Source organism: Glandiceps talaboti, chromosome 3, assembly GCF_964340395.1.
Source record: "Glandiceps talaboti chromosome 3, keGlaTala1.1, whole genome shotgun sequence".
In the NCBI taxonomy this organism is placed as follows: Eukaryota; Metazoa; Hemichordata; class Enteropneusta; family Spengelidae; genus Glandiceps; species Glandiceps talaboti.
In genome coordinates, this window is record NC_135551.1 from 31,470,170 (window position 1) to 31,495,954 (window position 25,785).

The following is a 25,785-nucleotide window of genomic DNA, read 5'->3' on the forward strand; positions in this document are numbered from 1 at the left end:
GACAGACAGACAGACAGTCAGTCAGTCAGTCAGACAAACAAACAAACAAAGACAGAAACTGAGAGAGAAGCAAAGAGACAGACAGACAGACAGATAGGTAGATAGATAGATAGATAGATAGATAGATGCCAACGATTTGTTAATGTTACTTTGAATTTGACTTTAATACATGGAATTGATAAATGACTTTTTTGTCGAAGTAAATTACTATCAGAAATATTAATTTCGTTGGCAAGAAATTATTTCATTAATTTACTCTCCATTAGTCGTTATAAAATTTGGTACAGAAGACAATCATCTATATCAAAATTAATATTTGATTAGTGGAATTGTAAACGAGGGCTTATAATCGTATAGTCATACACAGAAATAACATGATCTGGATCAAAATTAGTTTTCTTTTAAATTGCTTTCCTATAAAATTCAGACCCTTGACTGAACTTGTTGACATCTTATAAATGAACATACCACATAAAAGGTTTTATGTGCCGATAAAATCGAAAACTATTTCAATTCTAATTCGTGATGTTAAAGAGACGGATGAAATTTAATTTTAGAAAATGACCATGTTACATGTCCATGTAGCCTATAGGTAGTGGTAGTAGAACTATGACCGGCAAGCTGTAATACTATAATAGGTGTGGGTGATAATTCGATCAGATATGTTCTACGTAACCAACGATCCATTGAATGAAGAAATTCTTCTCGTTTCATCCTGATACCGTACGCTTAGATCTAATTGTAATTTGTATTGATTTATTTGGGCTGTCTACAGGATTACCCCATTGACACTCAGAAATTGGGAATTAGTAAAATACATTCAATATTTACAAAAATACAAAAATAAATATAAAATTAAAATAAAATAAAAGGAGATAAAATTATCGAAACTTGATATATAATTACACACATTGAGTTCAAAGAGTCATTTAAGTATTTATATAAAAAGGCTTCATCCAGCAATTTCCTACGAGATTAAAAGCTTACAGCTTTACCTTTAAAAGCCAGAATTCTGTAACGATGCATATATATGGAATCTCAGCATTAATACCATAAGTATGTTTTGACACGGACGTATAAAAGAGATTGGTTTTAAATACTAATAACGCACAAAAACAGAGAAACTGTATTGTTAGTTTTGTCTATGACTCTCACTAATACATTCATGGTTTTGTCCTTCTACATTGAGATGTATCTGGTGTGAAACCTGCAGAGAAAAGAATTATAGCAAATTTATTGTACCGATTTGTAGTTTTTATACAGTGGCTCCACGTATTGGTTTGACCTCTGACCCCTAAAAATAAATTCTATGGTGGTCTGAGGTTTGACCGACTTGCGAACGACATTGTCTACATAATTACTAAATTTGCATATTTTGGTTCATATGATTCAGAATCAGAATTACTTTATATTTATTCTATTAGTTCACACCAGATAAAAACACGAAAATAGAATGCATAAATAAAACTGCATATAAATGGTAAAAACAAGTCCCCAACAAGATACTACACAGAACGACTGTGGTAGAGTTAATGAATGGGACAAAGGGCGTTTATAATGAATCGCATTAAGTTTGGAGTTTGACTGTAGAACTGTTTGAGGTGAAGTATTTCAGATCTGATGGCTAGCTAGGGAAGTAGAAATGTTGGTTATCTGTTTTGAGAGTTCAAAAATAAGGATATAAAAACAACACAACTACTATTTTTACAAACCTTAATTTCAATATAATCTCTGAGGAAACTAAATCTGTACATCCTGATCTGTTAGCAACAAATATATCAATATTTCCTGTTTCAGACGAAGTTTCATATGATCCTTTACTGATTACACCATATATCACACATCTGTTTAGATTTAGATTTTTAGACTGTATTCAAATTACGATTGAAAGTATGTTACATGTGTGAGTTTGAGTTCAAGGCAATGTCAAGTATTTAAATACAATATCAGGTTTTTTGGTTACACACCTATTCTGAAAGTAGGCATCCATTCGTTCAATTTGTGCTTTAATGGATGTCACGATAACGTTGTTCGTGCTTTTGTACATGGGGACAATTTTTCTTCTCAAACTACATTTACTATAACAAGTTTCTAGTACTAGGTTTGGCGGGAAAATCCGACGATTTTCTCGGAATAACAAGTAAATTTCAATGCTTTTAACCTGACATTACCGTTATCATCACCATGGTTGATTATTACCACATTCAACGTTAGAGATGAGTCAAATTCGGAAAACAAGAGCATTTATATCTTGAAAGGATAAACAGAACAATCTGCTTTGTAAGTAAACGAAAGGACACTATTCAAACAGATATGGTTTATGAGGGTCACTCATCTTTACAATTATAATAACACAATTGTACATGTATGTCCACGAGGAAACTCTCGGACTCGCAAAAGTTAGTCGAGTAAGTTTGAGGGCGCTGTCTACTTTCTGATAAATCCGGGATCCGACACTGGTACGCGAACATGACCGTCGCAAATTCCATCTATTGATTGAAGAATAAAATCATTCATTTGACCTTGTGATTACTTTGACAATGAATATGACAACATATTATTAACTAACATTTTTTGTAGTACTTTCCCGCCACATTGCCGCGCTCAAAATGCTTTGCAATACACTGGCACGGACCTATAATAGTTTATTTTCCATACCGGCCCGGCTCATGTATGTATAGTGTCATCGAGATCTAGTTCTTTAAGCGCATGCGCACAGGAACTTAAATCTTTGACTTTGACGCTTCTATCCTCCCAGGTCCCTATTTTTATAGCCGGGGCAAAATCATAGTTTAAATCTCACCCGTGACTGTTATGCGTGACAGGCCATTCTGAAACAAATTACAGTCGTATTAAAATTAAAACTTGGATAATATTTTGAAAAGTTTGATCACAGAAACCAAGATGAACGACAAGAAGCAGACGATAAAACTGCGAAGGCAACTATAGAGGTAATCTGATCTTAAGGAAACGAAACCTGCCATTCTATTTACGTTGAAAACAGTTTCACCACGTTCGACCAGTTTGACATCAATCAAGGAAAACTGTGGGCTTGGCATTTCCACTTCCCGGAAGAATCCAAGTTACTATATGATGGAAGTCTCCGAGTGATATAACCACTGTAGTTAAAACTAGTTTAGAGTACGGTTTAATTATTACAAGCCAATTTTTTTCGGTGTCGTGGAGGAAACGCAACAGTTACAGTAACTATATTTGTAAACATGAAAAAGGAGAGAATGTAAAATAACATCGACAGTTATAGAAATCCCATGTTTGCTAAAAAGCAAAACAAAATGATCAAAAAAACACCAGTAGATACATGTAGTAAAGGTATGTGTCCAAACGACCGAACACATGACAAGCGTAGTAAGGGGTTTCATTACCAGCTTTTAAAGCTGATTACAGATGTGATATTTTATAACCCAAAATCATATTTATGTTGATCACAGTAATCAATACAAATGTACTGAAGGTAGACATGCAGTTGCTACAACTTGAACGTTTTTTTGAAAATGTGTTGATAGGTACAAAAACTTAGAAATATCGTACATCCTGAACGTCACTTGTTGTTAAACATGTATTTGTAGCTGTATACACGATAAATAAAATAAAATTGATTTTTCGGTCCGTACCCAAATCATCGCCCTCAACGAGGTCACGTCTTCAACTTGTTCCAGTACTGGTTATGAATAATATCAACCACTGATTAACATGTACAATGTCTAATTATTTTAACAACTTTCAGTGAATGTGAATATATTGTGGTTATCTCATTGAAACGTTGAAAGATTATACTCCAGTTACAACTAGTACGGCTAACACGGTGACAGATTCCACAGGAAGTTTTTGCAGAAGATTTAAAACTTGTCACTACAACACTGCTTACATATAATATTGACCACTAATGAACAAGAACAATGTCAGTTTATAAATAATTGACTAAATTTTAGTGAATATATCTTAGTTTATTGAAGAACAATATCTCAGTTTCTGGTGCAGATATAAATAGATACATTCACGTGACCAGAATCATTGTTTGGGGGAAATACAGTGGTAATTCTATGTCTTCAGGTGAATCCATGGAGTATTAACCATACCACACTCTGTTTTGTATGAATACTAGTAAGAATACAGACTACTACAAATTGTCATTATGCTTTTATCGTCATTTAATTGTTATTTAATACATATCATTAGAATCAACTTTTCTTTGATCAATATCGATATTAGATCAATCACACTATGTTGATAAAATTCCAATGTTGTAACTAATTCTTGTTTAAACTTGTCTTGAATATTGGAATTCGTACTTCTGAATCTCGTCATAAATATACCGACGTTTATTAATCACACGATGTTGACACGGATATCAATGTCGTAATAACTATTGACTGGTTCTTGTTTAAACATGTCTTGAATATTGGGATTCGTAGCTTCGTAAGTAGCTCCCAATAGAAAAGTGGTCTGAGTATAAATGTATTGAATAAGCTTAATTAAGTCTGGTGTACACTATTTCAATTAGTTTGGTGCATTCTTAGATACATTTCCTTCGTCTAGAAGTACTATCAAATATTAATGATCGTGTTAGTCTAAATGATACAATATCGAATACTATATTTTAGTATGTTGAAGAATAACAATGACTTTTAATTGTTTGTTTATTTGTTATCTCACGATCCATTGAATGTAAGAACTGGAGTAATACAGCCGGTTATAGTCATGATAGTCTGGGAACGCCACGACGTTCTAAAATTGAAAACGGCAAAACGTTATATGTTCAATTCTGTATATCCTGGTAAGGACACATTTCAAGGAAAAGTAAGATGTCTGACATCCGGCCCATCATACAAACAAATCTGCAAGAAGGAACTCCTAGAGAAAGCAAATCATTGACCTTTACGTGATAGTTCTGCATATACCACGGGTTCATCTTGTCTTATAACAGGACCACGTTGTTCATTCTTAGGAAGATTCAGTTCAGCATAAACCAAACCTTCGACGTTTCTGTTCTTCTTTGCATCATTTTCGTCAGTCTTCTTTTCAGTTTGGGCCTTCTTATCGACGACTTTAGACTGTGTACGTGTTAGTTCACATGGTTTATCAACAGCAAGGTTCAGATCAGCGTACGCCAAACCTTCCACATTTTTAGTGTTCTTCCCACCAGTTTCGTCCTTCTTCTTATCAGCGTCTATCTTAATCGTAGGCTGTGTTCGCGTTAGCACAGTTTCCCGCGGTTTCTCGACTGCAGCTCCAATGTTGACTGATTTTACACGTTTACACTTATTCACTTCTGCATACGTAACAGATTCGGGTTCAGGTTTGTTCATTGTTTGTATATCTTCGCTTCGCTTAGGAACTAGATTTGTGTCTTGGGTCACCGTGGTATTCGGTTGATCAGTGGTGACAGTACTAGTGGTCATTTCCTTGTTCGCATCGGGAGATTCTTGTTCCGTCTCTTCCTTGGGAATGACGTGAGGTGGGAAACCATACTGATTTTCCAGATTGTGCAAGTCTTGCATTGGTTGAACACTGTTGCTAGCTTTTTGCATTTCCTTTGTCTTTCGGCGACAGATACACAAAACGAAAATTAGTATGACGACAATAACAAAAAGAAATCCAAATACAGCTAACAAAATCATGACAGGAATGTTCATTGTCATTGACGTTCCTGGTGCATGTGTATGTGTAGGGGTAATTATATCCATATGTGAAGAAGATTCAACGTCGGGTGCGTGCTGTTTAGGAGTTCTTGTCGAAGTAGAGATCTCTCTAGTGTCTGAATTTGAACTCCCGGATGTTAAGTCATCTGTCGTGACTAGTCGTGTTGGCATAAACCTTTCGTTTGAACTCGTCACCTTTGCATGGCTATCAACTGATGACTGGGATTGTACAGTACTCGTATCTGTTACATAGTCACGTATTTCTATATAAGTTGATGCAGTTCCAAATTTGCCCGCGAAATTGAAAGCTTTGCAAGTAATATTAGCCCCTTCGAATGCTCTTGTAAAATTAATAATAAGATTATCACCATCCGAATTAACCACAGATGACTGACTGAATTGGGTAAGAGGTAGATCATTGATCAACCATTTATATCTGTTAACACTAGGATTAGAAACAGCAGAACAGCTAAGTGTATTGTAAGTAATTCCCTCTGTGTATTGAATTGTTGAAGAAACTATTACTTGTGGTGGAAAAGTAACATTGAGTGGACCGATGCTACACACATTGTTCTCATTGTGAGCTGGTCCTTTTACTGTACACTGTATGTAAGCTCCGTTGTCATCAGCAGTCAGTGTCCATGAGTACAATATTCTCGGATTATTTTGTTGAATTTGAGTTCCTTGTACTTCGGTGCCATTTCTTAACCATGTTAGGGTAATGTTGTTATCAGATGGAGAAATGTAGCAATCGGTTTGTAAGATATCACCTTTCTTGTAGACATTCGTTTGGTTTGTTGATTGACAGTATATATTATGATGTCTTACTAGTACAGTTGATGGGAAATTGTTCACAGTAGGTACAACAGCAGTAACATTGAGTACAGCTCTTCTCGACTCTAGTAATAGATTGCCTCCGACTCGCATTCGAACGGAACACAAATATGTACCAGAATCTTCACGCGATACATTAATAATCTGCAGATTAAACATTCCTAACCCATTTTCATGTTTATACTTAATAAAATAACGATGATTATTGTTGTCAGTTGTTTGTAGTAAATTAGTATTGTTTGACAGGATGACGTCATCTCCCCTTATCCACTGTACATCAAATTTATCAGGGATGAAATTGTCAATTCTGCATTTCATCCAAACTCGCTCGCCTTTGTTTAGGTAATGGTTACTCGGTTGTCGTTGAAAAGTGGGGTAGTCTATATCCAGAACTGTCAACTTCACTTCTGTATGGGCTATGTTATGTGCTCCGTGATATATGCTACATCTGTACATACCATCCTCACTTTCCGAAACATTCCGAATTACAAGGTCATTTACAAGCTGTGAGTCTGTTTTCCATGTACTACTCTTTGATCCAAAATTTGGGTGTTTAGAAAGGAAGTTAGCATCCACAATAATTGCAGTACCGTCGTTTTGAACTCTCGACCAGAATAGCCAGTGATTGTCAATGTTCTCTGAGGGTAGAAACCCAACACTACATCGCAATACGGTGCCTGCACCAGTTATAAGTTCGGTATCTCTAGGTTCTTCTACGAAGTATACTGCATAGGTAGGGTAACACAAAATAAAGATATGAAATACCAGGAGAAACTGTACGCACTGTGTTTCCATGACTGGGGTGTTTGAAAGACTCGAGAAATTGAATGTAATGGTGTAAATGAACAGATTGAAGGAAATAAACGATTACTTGCAGACACTGATTGATAACATGACGGTAGTTATTTATATCCCACACAGCGCATAGCAGTACTTCCTTACAGTTGTATCCTAGGAAAAATTGCATCTACACTCATTCCTGAAAGATATATTGAAGAAATCGAAATGGAAATGTACAATATTATGCAAGCGAAGCATTGCATGAAGAATCATCGAATGAGAATCTAGTGGGATTTAGTATTTCTAAAAATAAGGAAACCATAAACGTCTTCGTTGAAATCTCATACACAGTAACAGTATGGACAGTTATCACGAAGGCAGTGCCACCAATTTACTGTTCCTGTGAATTATATCAATCATAAAGTCGTCAGATTTAGTCATTACTCATAATAGAAACATGATGAAAAACAGGACATAAAAATATTATCAACATTTCTATCCAGGCCATGGTTTCCTGTTTTTGTACAATAATAATAGCTTGGAATATCGGACTATGAAGTGATATCACCATGATATTTACGTTTCATTGTGAATCATGACGCAAATTATGTCACATTCAAGAAATATCAGCTTGAATACTTATAGATAATATAATTAACGATGCTATCTTTCGCATCTTACAAATTGTGAAATAGGAAGTGCATGAACGTTTGCAGGTTCAATCAGCTGCAGCTGTAAGGTCTCGTTATAAAGTGCGCCCTCATACATAGAAAGTTATCAACATCTGATTATACATTTATCACACATTTCGCCTGTTCAGGAGGACCTGATTGCAATCATCGTCCTTCCGTTGTAGGAATTGGCAAACTGAGCATGTTCAGATGCAAAGGATTATGGAATTAGTTGTAGTTATGGTAACCTAGAATAGATTATTGTGATTACAAAATGAAAAGTTTATTTATTAACAGTGATTTATGTTCACCAACATATTTCCTAAAATGCACCATTCAGGATTTTCAAAACGGCGGTTTGAAAATTCCCTGTTGGTGAGTGTATACTTAGGTATTGAATACTGTACATTGGACCAGACGCACGTTTAGCACATACAGAAATAAAACCATGTCATGACTTGATCGTGCACCGTATTTATTTGATTTGGAACACTCTGGAAATACAGAATCAGTTTTTTCCAGAAGTATCAGTAAATATTGAGTACAAATCGAATACAACATTATAATGTATACATGTGAGGGAATACTATCGTTGATTTGAGGGAGCTGTCATTATTTACAACCTGGGGGGGGGGGGGGGTATTCTAAAACTGGAGAGTGAAAGGGGGTTACCCAAAAACTGAGGAGTGAAGGGGGGGGGGGGGCTACTCAACATTTGACATATTAAAAAGCAACAGAAAGCAACCTTTTAGTCCTTGAATTTCAAAAATCTCCGGGAACGGGAGGGGGAAACCCTCTCCCGTACCCACCCCCACTTGGCTCCCTCAAACTTTGATTCAATTAATACCACCTAATTTCAATTTTTTCTAGCTACTTTGGGGATAAACTGCATTCATCATGTTACCCTCTCCTCTTCAAATATGTTACATCCATCATGTTATAAGGAAATTCAAATTCAAAATAAAAAGTTTGATACTGTATGTATGTATGTATGTATGTATGTATGTATGTATGTATGCATGCATGTATGTATGTATGTATGTATGTATGTATGCATGTATGTATGTATGTATGTATGTATGTATGTATGTATGTATGCATGCGTGTATGTATATGTATGTACGTATGTACGTACACACGCACGTATGTATGTATGTATGTATGTATGTATGTATGTATGTATGTATGTATGTATGTATGTATGTATGTATGTATGTATGTATGTATGTGCATACGTATGCATATGTATATGTGTGTGTATGTGCTTTTTCAATGGAACACTCAATATTTATAGTTTTATATTTTGTTAGAATAGTAGAATCGGTTAACGAAGTAATGTTGACATGCAACAAGCAAATGAATGTATATAAGTTATCAGGACAGGAGAAACATTGCAAGTAATATGAGTATTGTGTCCAATTATAAATCTAAATAAGTCCAAGTACTCCGTGCAATACATGCAAACTGCAGTTAGAATGTCAAACTTCAAAATCTACTCTATAGTTTTAATGTCAAGAAATATCAATGTTCCTTGATTAAGTTTGTGAGATACTTCTGATGTGGAGAAGCGTCAATGTTCTTTGATTAAGCTTTGTGAGATATTTCTGCATATTCTACGGATAATTCCTGTCTAACTTTTCTGGATGCCAGATTTTCAGTTTTACAGACGTCAAGGTCAGCATACACCAAACCTTCCACGTTTCTATTTATTTTCCTGTACGTTCCATCCTTCTGTTCAGTCTGCCCGCTGATTACACCACTTTCTACTGGCATACGTAAGGTTACATGTTGTGAGTCGACCATAGCACCACTATCAGATGATTCCACGTTATCTTTATGCTTATTTACCTTGGCGTACGTAAGGGAATAGTGTTCGGATTGGCTCGTGGCTTGCTCATCTTTATCTGGCAATGGCATTGGTTGTATGTTTAAGGTTGAACTTGTATTTAGCTGATCATTGAAAGTACTAAATCTTTCATCGGATTTAGAATTTTTCATCTCCTTGCTCTGCTTGTGAAAACCATACTGAAATTCTTGATGGCGTAAATCTCGCATCATATGTGAATTTCCGTCATTTTTTCTTGTGTTCCTTGTCTTTTGGCAAGATATACACAGGAACGTAGTTAGCACGACAAAAATGACAAAGACTGACCCAAATATGGATAAAAGTATGTATATGATAATGACATTGTCTCCAAATAGTGACGGAGTTGGAGTTACTGTAAGAGTATTTATGCGAAGAGTGACACTGTGTTGAAATGAGGATTCCATCTCATAAATGTTTGGCGTGGTTGATTCTGGTTCCTTTGTAGTACTTTCTGACCCTGACCCATCTGAAGTTAAAATGCTGATTGTTATCCCGGTTTTCTTTTCAGACATCTCCGACTGAGAAGAAGGGGTTTCTGAGATTTGTGTATTTGTATTACTAGTAGTATACACTTCCGAAGTGGGCTCTACTTCAATTATCCTGTTCGTTAATTGGTCATGCATATTAAAATACGTCTTTATATCATTCTTAGGAGGACGTTGAGATGGAGAAAATGATGCCAATGACGTGTAGTCTCGTCGTTTTGTAGTAGTTTTTGAAAGTCCAACGTCACTTGGTGTTGACTTGGAAATGATCGGTGTTATTTTGGTCGTTTGGGAAGGTTGGCTTGATTCAGACTGTTCGGCTGAGCTCGTCATGTATTCATAGTTCATAAAAGTTGACGAATTTAGCTTGTTTGGTATTCTATTAGTTACTTGTTGACGTAGCAAAGTTGGTTGGTGAAATCCGTGAGGATTCGGATTTTTAGATGAAGATGACATTTTTAGGTTGTGTTGTTTAGGAGACCGTCCTTCTATTGGTGTTATATCTTCCAGCGTCATTATCCCTGTTTTAAGTGTGTTTATTGGTTCCTTTGATTTCATAACTTCTGGATTTGCTGTACTCGTGGTGTGATCATCTGACGACTTTGATAAGTCTGAACCTCTACTGTTGACATTACTATGTACCTTCAGATGAGTAGATTCACTAAACTTTGGAGGATATTGAGTTGAAGTTGACACAGTTGAAAGATATTGTCTGGAAAGGTTTAGCTCCTTTGTTGTTGAAATTTCGACGTGTTGTGTAATGGCGACCCTAGATGTAGTTTTGGATGTCTTGTTGGGTTGTGCCGTTTTAGTTGGTTGTTCAGTATTCATCACGTTGACGTAGGTGTAAAGAGATGACGTATATTCGTCTAAAGTTAGATTGGTAGAACTTTCACGTACCTGTATATGCGTTGGTTTATTGAATTCTAAGGGATCTAAGGATTTTGACGACGCTTTTGAAATGTATTCTGCAGGAGATACTGATTCGAAGTCATCTGTTGTCGATATGTTGCTCAATATCTCTGATGTCTTGGCAGGTTGTGTTGACTTAATACTTCCCTCCGATCTTATCAGATTTCGAGGGTTCAATACGGACTTGGATCCAACTGAGGCCGTAGTAAGTGTGTAGTCACGTACTGCTGTAAAGACAGATTTAGAAAACGTCAGAGGATATCGAGATGGAGAAACTACCGTCGACATTGATTGCCTGGGTGATTCTGGTCTGTTTGTGGTTGGAAGGTTTTGTATATAACTGGTGGGTGTTACCTCGACTGTGTTGTCATTATAAGTTATATCTTGGTATTTCACTTCAAGTTTAGCTTTCCTTGACTCCATCACCCAGGTTCCTCCCACTCGCATGTTGATGGAACAATAGTATGAGTCAGCATCTTCACGGGATAGAGTTTTAATCTTTAGATTGAAGCTTCCAAATGTTTGTTTACCCTTGAACTTATACCTAGAGGAACTGAGATCGGTTGGCTGAACTAAATCATAGTTATTTGTGATGACGGTTCCATGCCCTCGTGTCCAATGGACATCAAAAACGTCAGGACGAAAATGGTTGATTTCACATTTCATCAGAACTGACATTCCTTCAGGTAGAGCTACACTCTTTGGTTGTTGTCGAAAGGATATATTTTCAATTTCCAAAACCTTTAGCTCCGCTTTCTCTGATACCAGTTCAGACTGAACCCCATGGTATATGGCACAGACGTAGAAATCTTCCTCATTTACGGATGCATTCCAGATATCAAGATCTTTCCTCAATTCTGTTCCCGAGTTACTGCTCCTCAGTTCGAAGTTTGGATGTCGAGAGAGGTAACTTTTATCAATATTGACTATAGTATTATCTTCTCGGCTTACCCGTGCATACAAGAGACTATAGTCGTTGGCTTTCTCCGACTCCTGAAATTCAATTCGACATTTGAACTCTGTGTCTCTGCCTGCAATTACTTCAGTGTCCCTCGGTTCTTCTACAAACTGTACAGCAATTGATTGGTTATACAAAATAAAGGTACACAGCATTAAATGAAAGCTAACAATTTTGGCTTCCATGCCTGTAGTCCTTATATAGAGTTTGATGAAACCAGAATGCGATCAAATGAAAGGTGTCTTTACTAGTGGGAAATAACTTGTTTACGTTTGGTCAATAACTGATAATGTTTGTATAAATCCATGCTATTTTTACCATAGATAACAAAACTTACATTTCCTTTGCTGTACAAGAATAAATCATTGGTTTCCAGTAGAGAAAAGGTTAAACTGATGAAAATCATACTAAGAACTGAGGAATGTTCAATATAGAAACATTGTACAGGAATCAATTGATCTTACCGACATACATGCATACATGGTGTTATTTTTTTTAAATAAGAATGTTTAACTTGAACTCAATTGGGTTCACACGGTGTGATATATACCTTTTCACACCCCATCATGAAAAGGTATATATACATATATCAGGCCATCTTGATTGTAAAAAATATGTCATCAAAATAACTAGACATAGACATACATTGTATATGTAACTCGTTGAGAGGAATGGTATGCCAAACTGTCTTTCAAACTTCTCGATCAAACTAAGTAATAAAATCACATAAAAAGAATAATGATACATTTTCATATTGCCCCTTTAGAGCTTCATTAACATGTCATTACACTTTGGTTGTCACAATGGTACAACATCGATGTAACTCATAACCAACGTTATTTCGCATTGTTGAATTTTTAGTACCTGAAATATTTCCAGACCCCCTTCTTTTGCACTAAGATAACAATGATATATTGTAATGTCGGCCAATTTTCTGAACGGATATATAGTATAGGCAAAGGCTTGCTTTCATTCATGTTACACATTTAAATTACCGACTAACGCCAAGTATTAAAAATGCACTTGAAATCATGGATTTTCTTGTTCTTTTGTGGTCGCTTAGTGCGCCCTCACATGTTCATCGCCTCACATATTCATATTCGTGGTGAGAGTTTCGTGATTTCCATCGTAAATCAAATATTTATCCGATTTTCCAAATTTTATTGTGCCTTGCTAATGATGAGATACTCAAGCGAGGGCGATTCTGGCAAGCCTAACGCGGAGCCGGGATTAACCGATCAAAATTGCTATCTGTCCATATCGAGTCTTTCAGATTTTTATTGTGATTCTCAGATTATTTTCACCATTCATTTAACGTTATTTTTCTAGTATTCATTTTCTTTCGTTTTAAAAATAGATATTATTTTTAGTCTAAATATTATTGACAAACATGTTGTTTAAATTCTTTTATGACACTTCAAGATCCAAAGTGTATTCTGTCACGATGTTTACAAGACTTCTCTTTCTTCATTCTTATCTTGGGAGTCGATGATTACATGGCCCAACTTTAACGACAAACCGTCTTTATTAAGTCCTGTGACGTCACTGTACTTTTGTATATAGTTGGTTTGATTCGGTGACAGTGCGACTTTTGGCACAATCACTATAAGTTGATTTCTGTGGTTATTTCATGTGGCTCGTTCTATTACAACGGATCAGTTGTATGACAAGAGTTACTGGTTATCATAATCACGGTACTCTAGTTTCAAACTGTCAATTCCCGCCAATCGGGTTTAATTTGTTTCTGCCGTCACGATGAAAAATGTTTGGCAGTGCGTCTCAAGACGGCCGTGTCGAAAAAGAGGTGTGTGGATTTATGATGATGGAATTCCCAAGAAGAAACTGATGTTTTGCAAGAAATATCCGCTATCGATTACCATCACAACCTCTCGTTGAAATGTTTACTAAGTATTCAAGTTACACCTAATAAAGTTTAACCATTGTTACGACCAGTGTTGTTTCTTTCTGCAGTTTCTATTAAAAGTATACAATTGTGAATTTTACAGGAAAGGAAAGTTGGATAGTTCCTCACTGATAAATTATCTTGCATTGTCACACTTCCTGCATGTTGATGTAATGGTACTAAAATTGAAAAGATACTAATATAGTAACTATTTCCCGGTTCAATGCAACATATGTCAGAAATACAACATGATCTCATTCGACATGCAACCCAAGTTTGACCAGTAAACTTTAAAAGATTCAATTTGGCAGCTATTTGGATTTAGTTGACTTTCATTTCATTTCATTGATAGATTCAAGTATATGAAGATGGTTTTTTTTTCTGTAACAGTTTCAGAGTGTTTTCAGATTTTTACTGTTAATTGTGGTCGACGAGTAAATGCACGTACAGCTAACGACTGTGTTGGTTGCAAAGCAGTTGCGCACACAATTTTTCAAGGGGAATTACATGACGGTCAGAAAATATGATTTTCTAAATTTGTTGAGAACAACTTCAAACTACGGATTTCAACTCCTTCAAGTCGTGATGAAGGGGAATATAACAGGAACTTGCAAAGAGGTCTTAGTTACTTCTCCGATATCGTGGGGAATACTTTGTTTGAAATGCATGCTGTCTTCCTTGTTTTACAAAGACATGCTGGCCATGCCAGGCTGGGGAGTGGGAGGGGTAATGGAGAGGGGGAGGGTAGGTGCGAATATCCAAAGATATGAGTTATCACCATACAACATTATCGATAGGAGCTTAATATCATATTCTGATGATTTCTCTGTAATTTCGATGAAATGACTTGGCGACAGACATAATAAATGAAAGTCGTGACATTTATGGAAGTTAATGCATAATGATAATGTACACAAAGAATATACGTTTTGCGTACAATAAAGCGTACATTCATCCATCTCAAATTCTGTCTGGTCAACGCTCTTTCGTGTCTTTGGTTCGGTCGTTACTGTTATGAGCTGTGTCAGCCACGACTACGTGTCATATACTCCAACATATGTCGTTCTTTGCTATCATTGAAATCATTTCTATATAAATAAATATACAGGCAGCAGACACTGCTGTTATCATATACTATACATATACTGCCACGATTGAACTAGAAGAAAAAGAATCACCAAGATTATATCAATATGTGTAGCATAGGGACTCGAAACTTGAAGAAAATGGCGAATTTACAGACATATCGTTCGTACGTAATTTAAACACTTGCACTGTGTACGAGTGGTGTCGGATACTACCGATATCCTTTGTGATATTTCTGGAAATAAACTCTAGTTGTCTACTTTTACAGTGTATTCCAAACATGTCCAATACTGATTTGTAGAACGACCGTAACCTTACAAAGTCAGTTTTTCTGTCAGTTGTCAAGCTTGGTGAAAATCGTTCTCACAAGGACACTCACATGTGCAGACATTTTCACTTGCTGGTTAAATCTTTAATAACCGGGATAAATGATATACAGTTCGAGTTATCGTAGGTGGGATCAAAATTAGGTAGTTTAAACTTGATGAAAATAAGTGATAGTTTTTGACTATAATTACTGCCATTCAACATCAGTCCAAAGACTATAGTACAGTAATCATGACGTCATTATCCTGAATATATCATAATACAAATTCTACAACACTCAGGCGAAAAAAAATAATTGTGTGTTTCCGATAACATGGCCTCAGAAAATATGGTAAGTAAGACATGATTTTATTTCATTTCAATTTATTTTATCTGTCTTATTGTTTTTATTTTTGAAACATATTGCTTCGACCTAAAAACAAACGAAATGTCGGTCAAAATAAGCCTTTTGTGGTAGTTTGATAAAATGTGTACAGGCTTAAACTAGGGTTGGTCCGGTTATTGGAAACACACAAATTGTTTATTTTGCCTAATTCTACCGATTCACTAATCTTTTAACTGATTACAATAATGGTTACTAGGTTACGTTAATCAAATCTTTAAGCTTACTCAAATACAATACTTCATATAGTCACCTGTAATTAATGCCTTGTTTTTAGAATTCAATTTAGATATGAAATGTAAATAATATCATGGCTATTTAGTCATAGACTAGTTCACGTGGTGACTGGTCAATACTTTCTCTTATTATATTTCACTTATATTATCAATTTGTAATAATTGTTGTTAAAATGTATAAACGTCTTCAGATTAGAAAATTGTGAAACAAAATAAAATATGATTATATACGACCGAAATTTTATACAAAATATTTTACAGACAGAACAGCCAGAGGCCGTCAACCTATGACAGGCTAGCCGTCACACATGCAGACTGACAGACAGACATACAGACAGACAGACAGACAGATGTGAACAAAATACAGGCGTCGTTAAATATCTCAAACAGAGCATTGAGTTTTTTCTTCTTCTTAATCAGCTCAAATCAATATTTTGTTAAGTTCTACCTCGTGACAGAAATACGATTGACTATTGACAGAAATACTTTTCGTTGCTTGCTGCATGTGTATTGTTTTGAATTTAGTAGCCGACATGCGCAGACCAGGTTGTGTAGGGAGTATTAAAATTACATCATATGTTCGTTCCCGACAGTTTACCGTGGCCACTGGTATAACTGTGATATATCATTATCAATACTATCACGTCTTCAATGTAAATGTTATCGATACACTGGTATTGAATAATATAATTTATATTGTTTTGTCCCATTTGTTTATTCGTTGAGAGGATACTCAGTATCAATGTCTGTAGTATTTAAGTTCCCGAGTGTGGACGATGTTTTAGCTGTAATTCTGCGTACATCATTGGAGACTCAGATCTACGTGTAGACGTCAAGGCTCTATTCCGTTGGTTGCTATCGTGGTTGTCATGGTCACGTTTAGCATAAACAAGTCCCTCCACGCTTTTGTTTTCGTTAGTTTCTCTTCCCATCATCGTCGACTATCGTATATTGACTTTCTTGGAACAGGGGCACTGGAGAAGATATAACATATTTAACACTATTATCCCGAGTTGATCGACCATTCTTTAATTTTTTATTCACCACTGCATACGTAACATCCGGCAAATATTCGCTTGTACCTTCTACCATATCAGTAGCGGAGTCACTGGAGGAAACATTAACTTTTGACGTTGGTCTGTTTGTTTCCTTTCAAGCACGTATTTCCTCGTATTGTACGAATTCTTCGAAATGGTCTTCCGCATTGCAGTCGCGTTGATTGCCTGCATTCGTACGATTTGTAAGATCCTGCTCAAGGAAATACCGTAGACGCAAGTTTGAGTTTTTGTCTGCTTTCATTTTCCTCCGACGTCGTCGCCAACACAGTACACAAACAGCAATAACCACGACGATTACAAGTACGGCTGCTGCTAAGGATAATACTAGTACAATGATGGAAGTGTCCGATGTATGACTTGCCCTATCGTCGTCCACAAGCATGGATGTCACCTGATTTAAACAAAGTAATGAACACCAATAAAAGATTTTAATTGTCAGAAATATAATTTTATATTTATAAATATCTTTTGCACCACAGTGGATATAGTATTGGGTTCCTACTACCGGTATCATGATTGAATTATGTGTTGACCAGAAAAAGAATCAACATTACATATTACAATGCAGGGAAAGGTGAAGTTACCCGGGTATTTCACTCATGGGACATTATGTGGTAACACAGAGTTCGACACTATGATTTAGACTAAAAATGTGCAGTAGAAACAGGCTTCTGCTGAAAACATTACACATTGCCTTAAGAATTTTAATGGCTTTGTTTGCTTATTTTCCACAGTCATGTTCTCTTGTCAGTCTGTGTCTGTGACATCTCCACTGTCCCTGTTCATGGCACCTTAAATTGTATCTTTTGCATTTGACCTGACATGTTTCACTCATGTGACATGACATTTTACACACACACACACGCACGCACACACACACACACATGCATGCATACATACATACATACATACATACATACATACATACATACATACATACATACATACATACATACATACATACATACATACATACATACACAGACAACTTCAGATGCAAAAGAAACAATTATAGAGGTGCTACGCACGGTAGGGATGTAGAAATAGACAAGTTATTATGTTGGATTATCAATTTGAAAAGTAAACAATTGAAGCCATATAAATCATCAAGCCATATAAATCATCAAGCCATATAAATCATTCAGTAGAAGTCATTTCGATGTGATTGGGTAGAGGATACTGCTGTGTTGTGTTGTGTTGTGTTGTGTTGTGTTGTGTTGTGTTGTGTTGTGTTGTGTTGTGTTGTGTTGTGTTGTGTTGTGTTGTGTCTCTGTTATTGTTGGAGTTGAAATGTGTCCATCTTTGTGCCAAAGCATCATGTCACATGACAGTAAGCCTAAAACACTAAGCCAACATCATTTCTCCTGTAAAATACATCGTGTCTCATATTAGTGAAATATCAAGGCAACTTTATTTCCCCTGTATCAGAAAAGAAAATATATCAAAATGGAAAAAATAGTATAACATTCGTCAGAAAATATCTATGCTAGTCGAGTTTTTTATTATTATATATAATAATTATTTTTATCGTCGTCAATTTTTAAACTCAGACCCGAATAAATAAACTCAAGTTAAATCAAATCTATACTTGTCACAGTCATTGAATCACCCTTATACTTTAAATATTGACTTTTATTAAAATGACATATTTTGATGATGTCAGGATGGTTGTATATACTGGCATTATTATTTGATCAACTGATGTATTAATATATTATATTATAAAATACGACATTCTTATCTGATTGCAAAGTGTGTTTTAAAAAAGCTGCTGTCGTGGATGTTAATGGAAAGGGGTATACTTCAGAAGACGTGCAAGTTTATTGATGGCGAATAGAAAATACAGGAAGTGGAAATAGGCCTATAGTTACCAGTACGTTAACACTATAGCCACTATAGCCTGAAGTGTTCTATTGCAGTCTGAGGTTGGAACAAAGAGTAAAGCTTACCTTCAACTTAGTTGTGATGGTAGAACTGCCAACACTATTTTTAACAATACAAGTTATCTTCAGATCATCATCTTTACGTTTAATTTGATCGATTGTGAGTATTTGACCCCTGGAATCTATTCTGTATCTCGAGTCGAAATTATTGATGGTTGAGTCATTGACTAGCAACCTATAGTCCAAATTGTTTGGGTTGCCATGACCAGTACATTCCAGTGAGAAGAATTGGTTTAGTTGTAGTTCTATGACATCACCAGGAGGGTTAATTGTTATCATTGGTAGAAAGTGAACGTTTATTGGTCCAAATTTGTAGGGATGCCCTTTGGTGAAACCGGCTGCTTGAATTGAGCAAAATATGACACCTCCGTTATCGTAAGCCGACAAGGTCCATGTGTTGTGTATGTGTGGACGATCGGGTCGAATGCCGCTTTCATTCTTTGTTTTTCCAATTTTAGAACAAAACATATAATCATCCAATTGTAATCTACCACCTTCTGTAGAACAATTCACTATTATCTCTTCTCCTTCAATGTAGATTTCTCTGCGTGGGATGACGTCACATGATAGGTAAGTCACTGACAATATAGCTGCCCTCGAAGTAACACTGTAACTACTCCTGTCTTTTAGTGTCACGTGACAATAGTACCGACCACTGTCATTGTGGGAGACATTAGTAATCTTTAGATCAAAAACACCTACACCTGCCTTAACAATAGAATACCGTGCACGATCTTCACTGTATTGAATGTTATCTGAAGTTATTTCATAGTTTTTTGATATTATGTTCAAATCTTTCACCCAGAGTATTTTAAGAGCATTGTCAGTGAAATGCTCAATACGACAAGGCATAGACACGGATGATCCTTCGACGGACGTTGTATCGATTGGTTCACTGCTAAACTTTGGTATTGGAATTTGCAGAACTGAAAGGTGTACACCTTTTGAGCTATCAGTCCCCTTTTCTCCTTCACGAACATGACATTTGTATTCGCCTTCGTCTTGTTCGTTTACATTAGATATAAGGATGGTGTATTGACCGCCATTAATCGTCACTCGGTATTTGGAATTAGAAATACTAATCCAGTCATCATTTAACTGCCACTCAACCTCCGATGATGATGTCACTCCTTCAACTTTGCACACAAACGTAGCAGACAATCCTTGTATAGTTGTCAAGTCGGGTGGATCAAGGGTAATACTGTAGGGCTCAGCACGCACCAAATACACACCGTTAAGAATAAACTCCAAGTTTAGTAACACAACTTCTACAAGTAAAATCTTCATTACATTCCTCATAGTGAGTTTAAGCATTATGAACGCGTTCTCGTGTTTTTCATTGACGTTCACATCAGAGAATGATAACATCGATATTAGTCTGTCCAAGTAACAAAGCTGGTTTAGTGATTTCCGTCAACGCCACGACTGCACTGAGACTCATATAAGACCAACCGTGACTCGGAAATGTATGCAGGAATGGTAGGAAGGAGATAAGCTTTACCAAATATATTATGCGGATAGCATCCACATCGATCAATATTTCCAAATAGTTTCCTAAAATACCCTAAAATTTATGTAGATACTGTACTTGTTAACATTCTCATAGTGCCCTTGAACTTCGGTCGTAGACTTTCACATTTAAAAACATCATGACATTCTGGAAAATTAGTGCTAGCTGCTGTTACAAATTAACCGAAACCTCGGCATTACCGTCATACATTGCGACCCTAAATGTTCATGGTCATATTCTTGTTCACAAGCCTATATATACTTGCCAGTAATACATACTTGTGAATGATCAATACCAGAGCAGTTTCATGCTCTTCAAAAAAGTTGAACCAGATATCATCAACAACGACAATTTGGTTGTTAGATACTAGTAATTTCAAGTTTCTTAGGACAAGAAATACACATGATTTAACACGAAATCCTTAACCATGTGAGTAATAATCCATGACAGTAAACTGAACTAACTAACTACCATAATGGCGAAGAAAATCTTGCCTTTTGTAAGCGCCATGTTGTAACAACAGTGTTTACTTTATATATATATTATCACCCAATCTGTGAAATTGCCCATTTCATGAAATGGATAGGTTAAACTGACCAGTTCATGAACTAGGCAATCGTGTTGCCCAGGTTATGAAGTGAGTATGGTAAGATATGCCCAGTACATGAAATTAGCATCTTTTATACCACACTGTAGACTCAACAAATCTGTTTGTACAATATTTTAAAATATCTGATTACAATAACGAATACAGATTCTCTAAGTTATATGTCAAATAAGCAGATAATGTGAAGCACTTTATAAGGTCCATTCTGATTGGTTAGAAAACAAATGAAACAAGCACATCTATTGGCTGTATTGTTAATAAGTGATAAAGTATATGTAAGTTTTTCAATCAGTGGCAACCTTGTAATAACTTCATATCGCCCCCCCCCCCCCATATATTTAATCGTAAAATTCCTCAGATCAGTACGTATAGCAATACACATTTTCTCCTTGATAATTCAATTCCAGATATGAAATGTAGATAACACAAAGTTTATTCACTGTGCAATAGGATATGTTTTTCTTCAACTTTTCAGCTTACAGTCTTTAACTAATAGATTAGTTATAAGTTCAGTGATCAAATCTTTCCGATATATATTGGCTGTTGTTCCACACTAACTATATTTGTTTTTCAATTGCTGAAAATGAATAAACGTACGCGTGTACTGACTAAATAACTTTTTTGAAAACCTCATAGTTGTCAAATTACCATTGCCATGGTGCCGTTATTCTATCTCACAGACATACAGTGAGAACAGCTAAATAGACAGGCTGTCGGACGTGCAGACTGGCAGGTTAGGCAGGGTGACATATATACACCCATACATCCATCAATTCATCCATCCATACGTACATGCGTGCGTATGGACAGACAGACAGACAGACAGACAGACAGACAGACAGACAGACGTGCATACTCTTAGACTAAGTGATACAACTCGAATGATACATGTATTAGCCGTATTGCATGTATCTAAATTTCCGATTGTGGACGATGTTTTATCTGTAATTCTGCATACATCACCGGAGACTCAGATCCACGTGTTGACGTCAAGGCTCTATTACGTTGGTTGCTATCGTGGTTGTCATGGTCGAGTTCAGCATAAACAAGTCCCTCCACGTTTTCGTTTTCGTTATTTCTCTTCCCATCATCGTCGACTATCGTATATTGACTTTCTAGGAACGGGGACACCGGAGAAGATATAGCAGATTTAACACTATTATCCCGAGTTGATCGACCGTTCTTTAATTTTTTATTCACCTCTGCATACGTAACATCCGGCAAATCTTCGCTTGTACCTTCTCCCATATCAGTAGCGGAGTCACTGGAGGAAGCATTAACTTTTGACGTTGGTCTGTTTGTTTCCTCTTTACCACATATTTCCTCGTATTGTACGAATTCTTCGAAAGGGTCTTCCGCATTGCAGTTGGGTTGATGGCCTGTATTCGTCCGATTTGTAAGATCCTGTTGAAGATTTTGTAGGCGCATATTTGGATTTTTGACTGCTTTCATGTTCTTCCGTCGTCGCAAACACACATATAGTATAGTAATAATCACGACGATTACAAGTACGGCTGCTGCTACGGATGAGACTAGTATAATGATAGAAATGTCCGATGTCTGACTTTTTTCACCCTCATTTTTCACAGGCAACGACACAACCTGCTTAATCAAAATAATGATTATCAAATCATTTAAGGGCATTTACATCATCCCAAGATACAGCGCTTTAAACTGCTAGGGATATAGCGAGCATATTTTGAACATACATTTATGAATTTCTTGTTTCACATTATAATTTTGCATCGATTGATCCATTTCATTAATGAACTTTATATACTGGATACATACTGTATATACAAATACGATGGAAAAACACCTTTGATATTGATTCCTACACAAATTGATACTTCTCCTGAAAGACAAACATTTATAATTTTACACGAGTAAATGAACTTGTGTAATATTCGCAATTTCAACGTTATACACACGCAATCATATCTTCCACACTACATCGTATTTGCTTTCACGTCTGGTTCAATCGTCAGACTCTGCTTACAATCACATATATATTACTTAATAAACAATTTAGATTAGATTTAGAAGCGATCCTTTTCCGAATGACTAAAGAATAGAATTCAACACAAAAAGAGAAAACAAAAGAGAATACCATAATGTAAAATAAACCTTACCTTCAGTGTAGTAGTAGTAGTAGAACTACCAACACTATTGGTCACCATACACGTTATACTCTTAGTATCATCTTTCACTTGTACTTGATTTATTGTCAGTGTTTGATTTGCTGGCTCTAATTTATATCTCGAATCAGGACCATCTACGGTCACACCATCAATCAGCCATGTATAGTCCATGCCATTTGGATTACCACGTGCAGTACAATTAAATGTAACGGATTGGTTGGATCGCACTTCAATGACGTCACGGATGGGATATATGGATACTATCGGTGCAAAGTGAACATTTAAAGGACCGAATGTGTATGGCCTTCCTAGGATTTTACCAGACGATTGTACAGAACATTGTATAAAGCTACCATTATCATCAGCTGACAATATCCATGTATTTCGTACCTGTGAAGGATCGATTTCTAAACCAGTACTATTCCTCGTTTCACCAATTTTAGAACACGAAAAGGTATTCCCTGACTTCAATTTGCCTCCCTCCACAGTGCAGTGAGTGGTTATATTGTCACCTTCGCTATAGGGATCACGTGACGGTTCGCTGTTACACGATGGGTAAATCACGGACAGCATTGCTTTGTTGGAAAACAATTGGTAATCACCGCTGTCAATGAAGGTGACGAAACAATAGTACTGTCCAGTGACAGTATGAGACAAGTTCTTGATCGTTAGATCAAAGACACCAATGGGACCTTCTTTGGCAATAGAATATTGTGCATAATCTTGAATGTTTGGGGTAATATTGTCATTTATTTCATAGTTAGATGATATAAATACAGTGTTATGTACCCAGATGACTTTGAGGTATTGAGGTGTAAAATTAACAACGTGACACTTAAACACAACTGAGTCACCCTCGTAAGACGTTGTATCACTAGATTGGTCTGCAAACCTTGGTATTGGAATTGGAAGAACTGAAAGACTTGCTTTAGTTGACCAGAACGTTTGCCTACCATTGTGAACATTGCATTGATAATACGATTCATCATCTTTGGTGACATCGTGTATTACGAGATCGTACTGACCTGTTGTGTTTGATATTAAACTGTACTTCTGGTTTACATCGGCTTTATCTGAAGGAAATCGAATCCACTTCTCACCCTTCACCCACCAATCTACTTCATAGTTGTCTTCAGTTTCTACTCCAGTGATTCTAAAAGCAAATGTAGCTGACAACCCTTCAATGGCTTTAGTGTCGGATGGATGTTGACTGATGTAACGTTCAGCACCAACAAACAACGCATCATAGAGAATACATTCAAAGCACAGTAATAAATGGAAAGGTATGGGTCTTGTCAACCACATTCTGAAACAGATGATCCCAAACGTTAGGTATTAGACTGTCAGTTGAGACAACAACGTCGTTTTTAGTTTATAACAAAATGCACATGACTACGCATGTCCTTTGGTGTGATCTACATGTACGTACGTTACAAACACTCACCATCTAAGGTCAACACGGAAATGGAAATAGGTCATGTGACTTGTAAAAAACTTCTTTTTTCAGCCTTTTCGAAGACGGTCCAAATGGATACGAAGGAATGTTTGCCCTATCTGCAAGGACGGTAGTACCATGACCCCTTCATATTACAGACCTATTACAGTTTGCCTGTCATTAATTAGGAAAGTGTTCTGAAAAAAAACTTGTACATAAGCAACTCTCTAAACATATCCAAACACACGATCTTTCAAACCAGTACTAGTCAGACTTCCGCATTGTTTGTCCTTTCGTTTTCTTAGTGTGTTTTATCAGTAATGTGTGTATTGGGTATGCTATCTTGAGTACTTGTCATAAATGACTCTTTGTCCAAACATATATAAACACAACGCTGTTATCAATCACTACATTCCCGCTGTTTACAGACATTAACAATAATTGTGGCAATTACGAATTGCAGGTTGAACGATTATCATGATTGTAAATTCTGTTATTCATGTCATTATGCCTAAATGAAAACTAACCAACTACGTTAACGTCATAATAGCATTCAAAATATTTATAATAAACCTGACATTAATTAATTGCCTTGATATTATATTATTACTACTAGACTATAGACAGTTTCTTTCCTTAGTTCCTTCAGGATAAGGTCACATTGGCTAATGGTGACCCAGTTTCCATTTTTTCTAAAAAGGTAGGTCAGAAGACACAACATTAGTGTTAATGTTTACAGTGAAGTGTTTATAATTAAAGTGTTTATAATAATTTTATTTATGTGTTTGTGTCAGATGTGTCACTTGTGTTTACAAAACAATTCCTATCCCATAATACGTCTTCTTAACCTGCACGTTATCTTCCTCAAGCTTCTTTTGTGGAGGTTTTACTATTTCTTTAAAATAGAAGATAATTATGATTGACGGATATAGAATATATAACGGCTAAATGACAATTTAGAAAAAAACAGACTAATATTCTACTGTCATT

General features: G+C 36.1%; 2 protein-coding genes across 4 annotated transcripts; both read right to left on the bottom strand.

Annotated features, from left to right (window-relative positions):
* Positions 1–15,533: 15,533 nt before the first annotated feature.
* Positions 15,534–22,091, bottom strand: LOC144453908 (peroxidasin homolog). Its single transcript, XM_078145262.1, has 2 exons — positions 19,109–22,091; positions 15,534–17,550 (listed from the first exon to the last, which is right to left on the bottom strand). The coding sequence occupies exons 1-2, from the start codon at positions 20,468–20,470 to the stop codon at positions 17,254–17,256; spliced, it is 1,659 nt and encodes a 552-aa protein (XP_078001388.1). The 5' UTR covers positions 20,471–22,091; the 3' UTR covers positions 15,534–17,253.
* A 28-nt stretch (positions 22,092–22,119) lies between these two features.
* Positions 22,120–24,740, bottom strand: LOC144453906 (titin-like). Of its 3 annotated transcripts, XM_078145261.1 has the most exons (3): positions 24,386–24,739; positions 23,352–23,935; positions 22,120–22,824 (listed from the first exon to the last, which is right to left on the bottom strand). In XM_078145261.1, the coding sequence occupies exons 1-3, from the start codon at positions 24,663–24,665 to the stop codon at positions 22,132–22,134; spliced, it is 1,557 nt and encodes a 518-aa protein (XP_078001387.1). In that variant the 5' UTR covers positions 24,666–24,739; the 3' UTR covers positions 22,120–22,131. The 3 variants fall into 3 exon arrangements, with proteins under 3 accessions (XP_078001387.1, XP_078001384.1, XP_078001386.1); XM_078145258.1 differs by having other exon boundaries at positions 23,352–24,740; XM_078145260.1 differs by having other exon boundaries at positions 22,120–22,821; positions 23,352–24,739.
* Positions 24,741–25,785: the final 1,045 nt, after the last annotated feature.

What these genes read in the sequence shown, in the direction of transcription:
- LOC144453908 (XM_078145262.1), bottom strand. Translation starts at nt 20,470, where the DNA reads ATGTTATCATTCTCTGATGTGAACGTCAATGAAAAACACGAGAACGCG. An exon ending in CCATCACAACTAAGTTGAAG is followed by an intron (nt 17,551 to 19,108) that starts GTAAGCTTTACT and finishes TGTTTAAATCAG; the next exon opens with GTGACATCCATGCTTGTGGA.
- LOC144453906 (XM_078145258.1), bottom strand. Translation starts at nt 24,665, where the DNA reads ATGTGGTTGACAAGACCCATACCTTTCCATTTATTACTGTGCTTTGAA. An exon ending in CTACTACTACTACACTGAAG is followed by an intron (nt 22,825 to 23,351) that starts GTAAGGTTTATT and finishes ATTTTGATTAAG; the next exon opens with CAGGTTGTGTCGTTGCCTGT.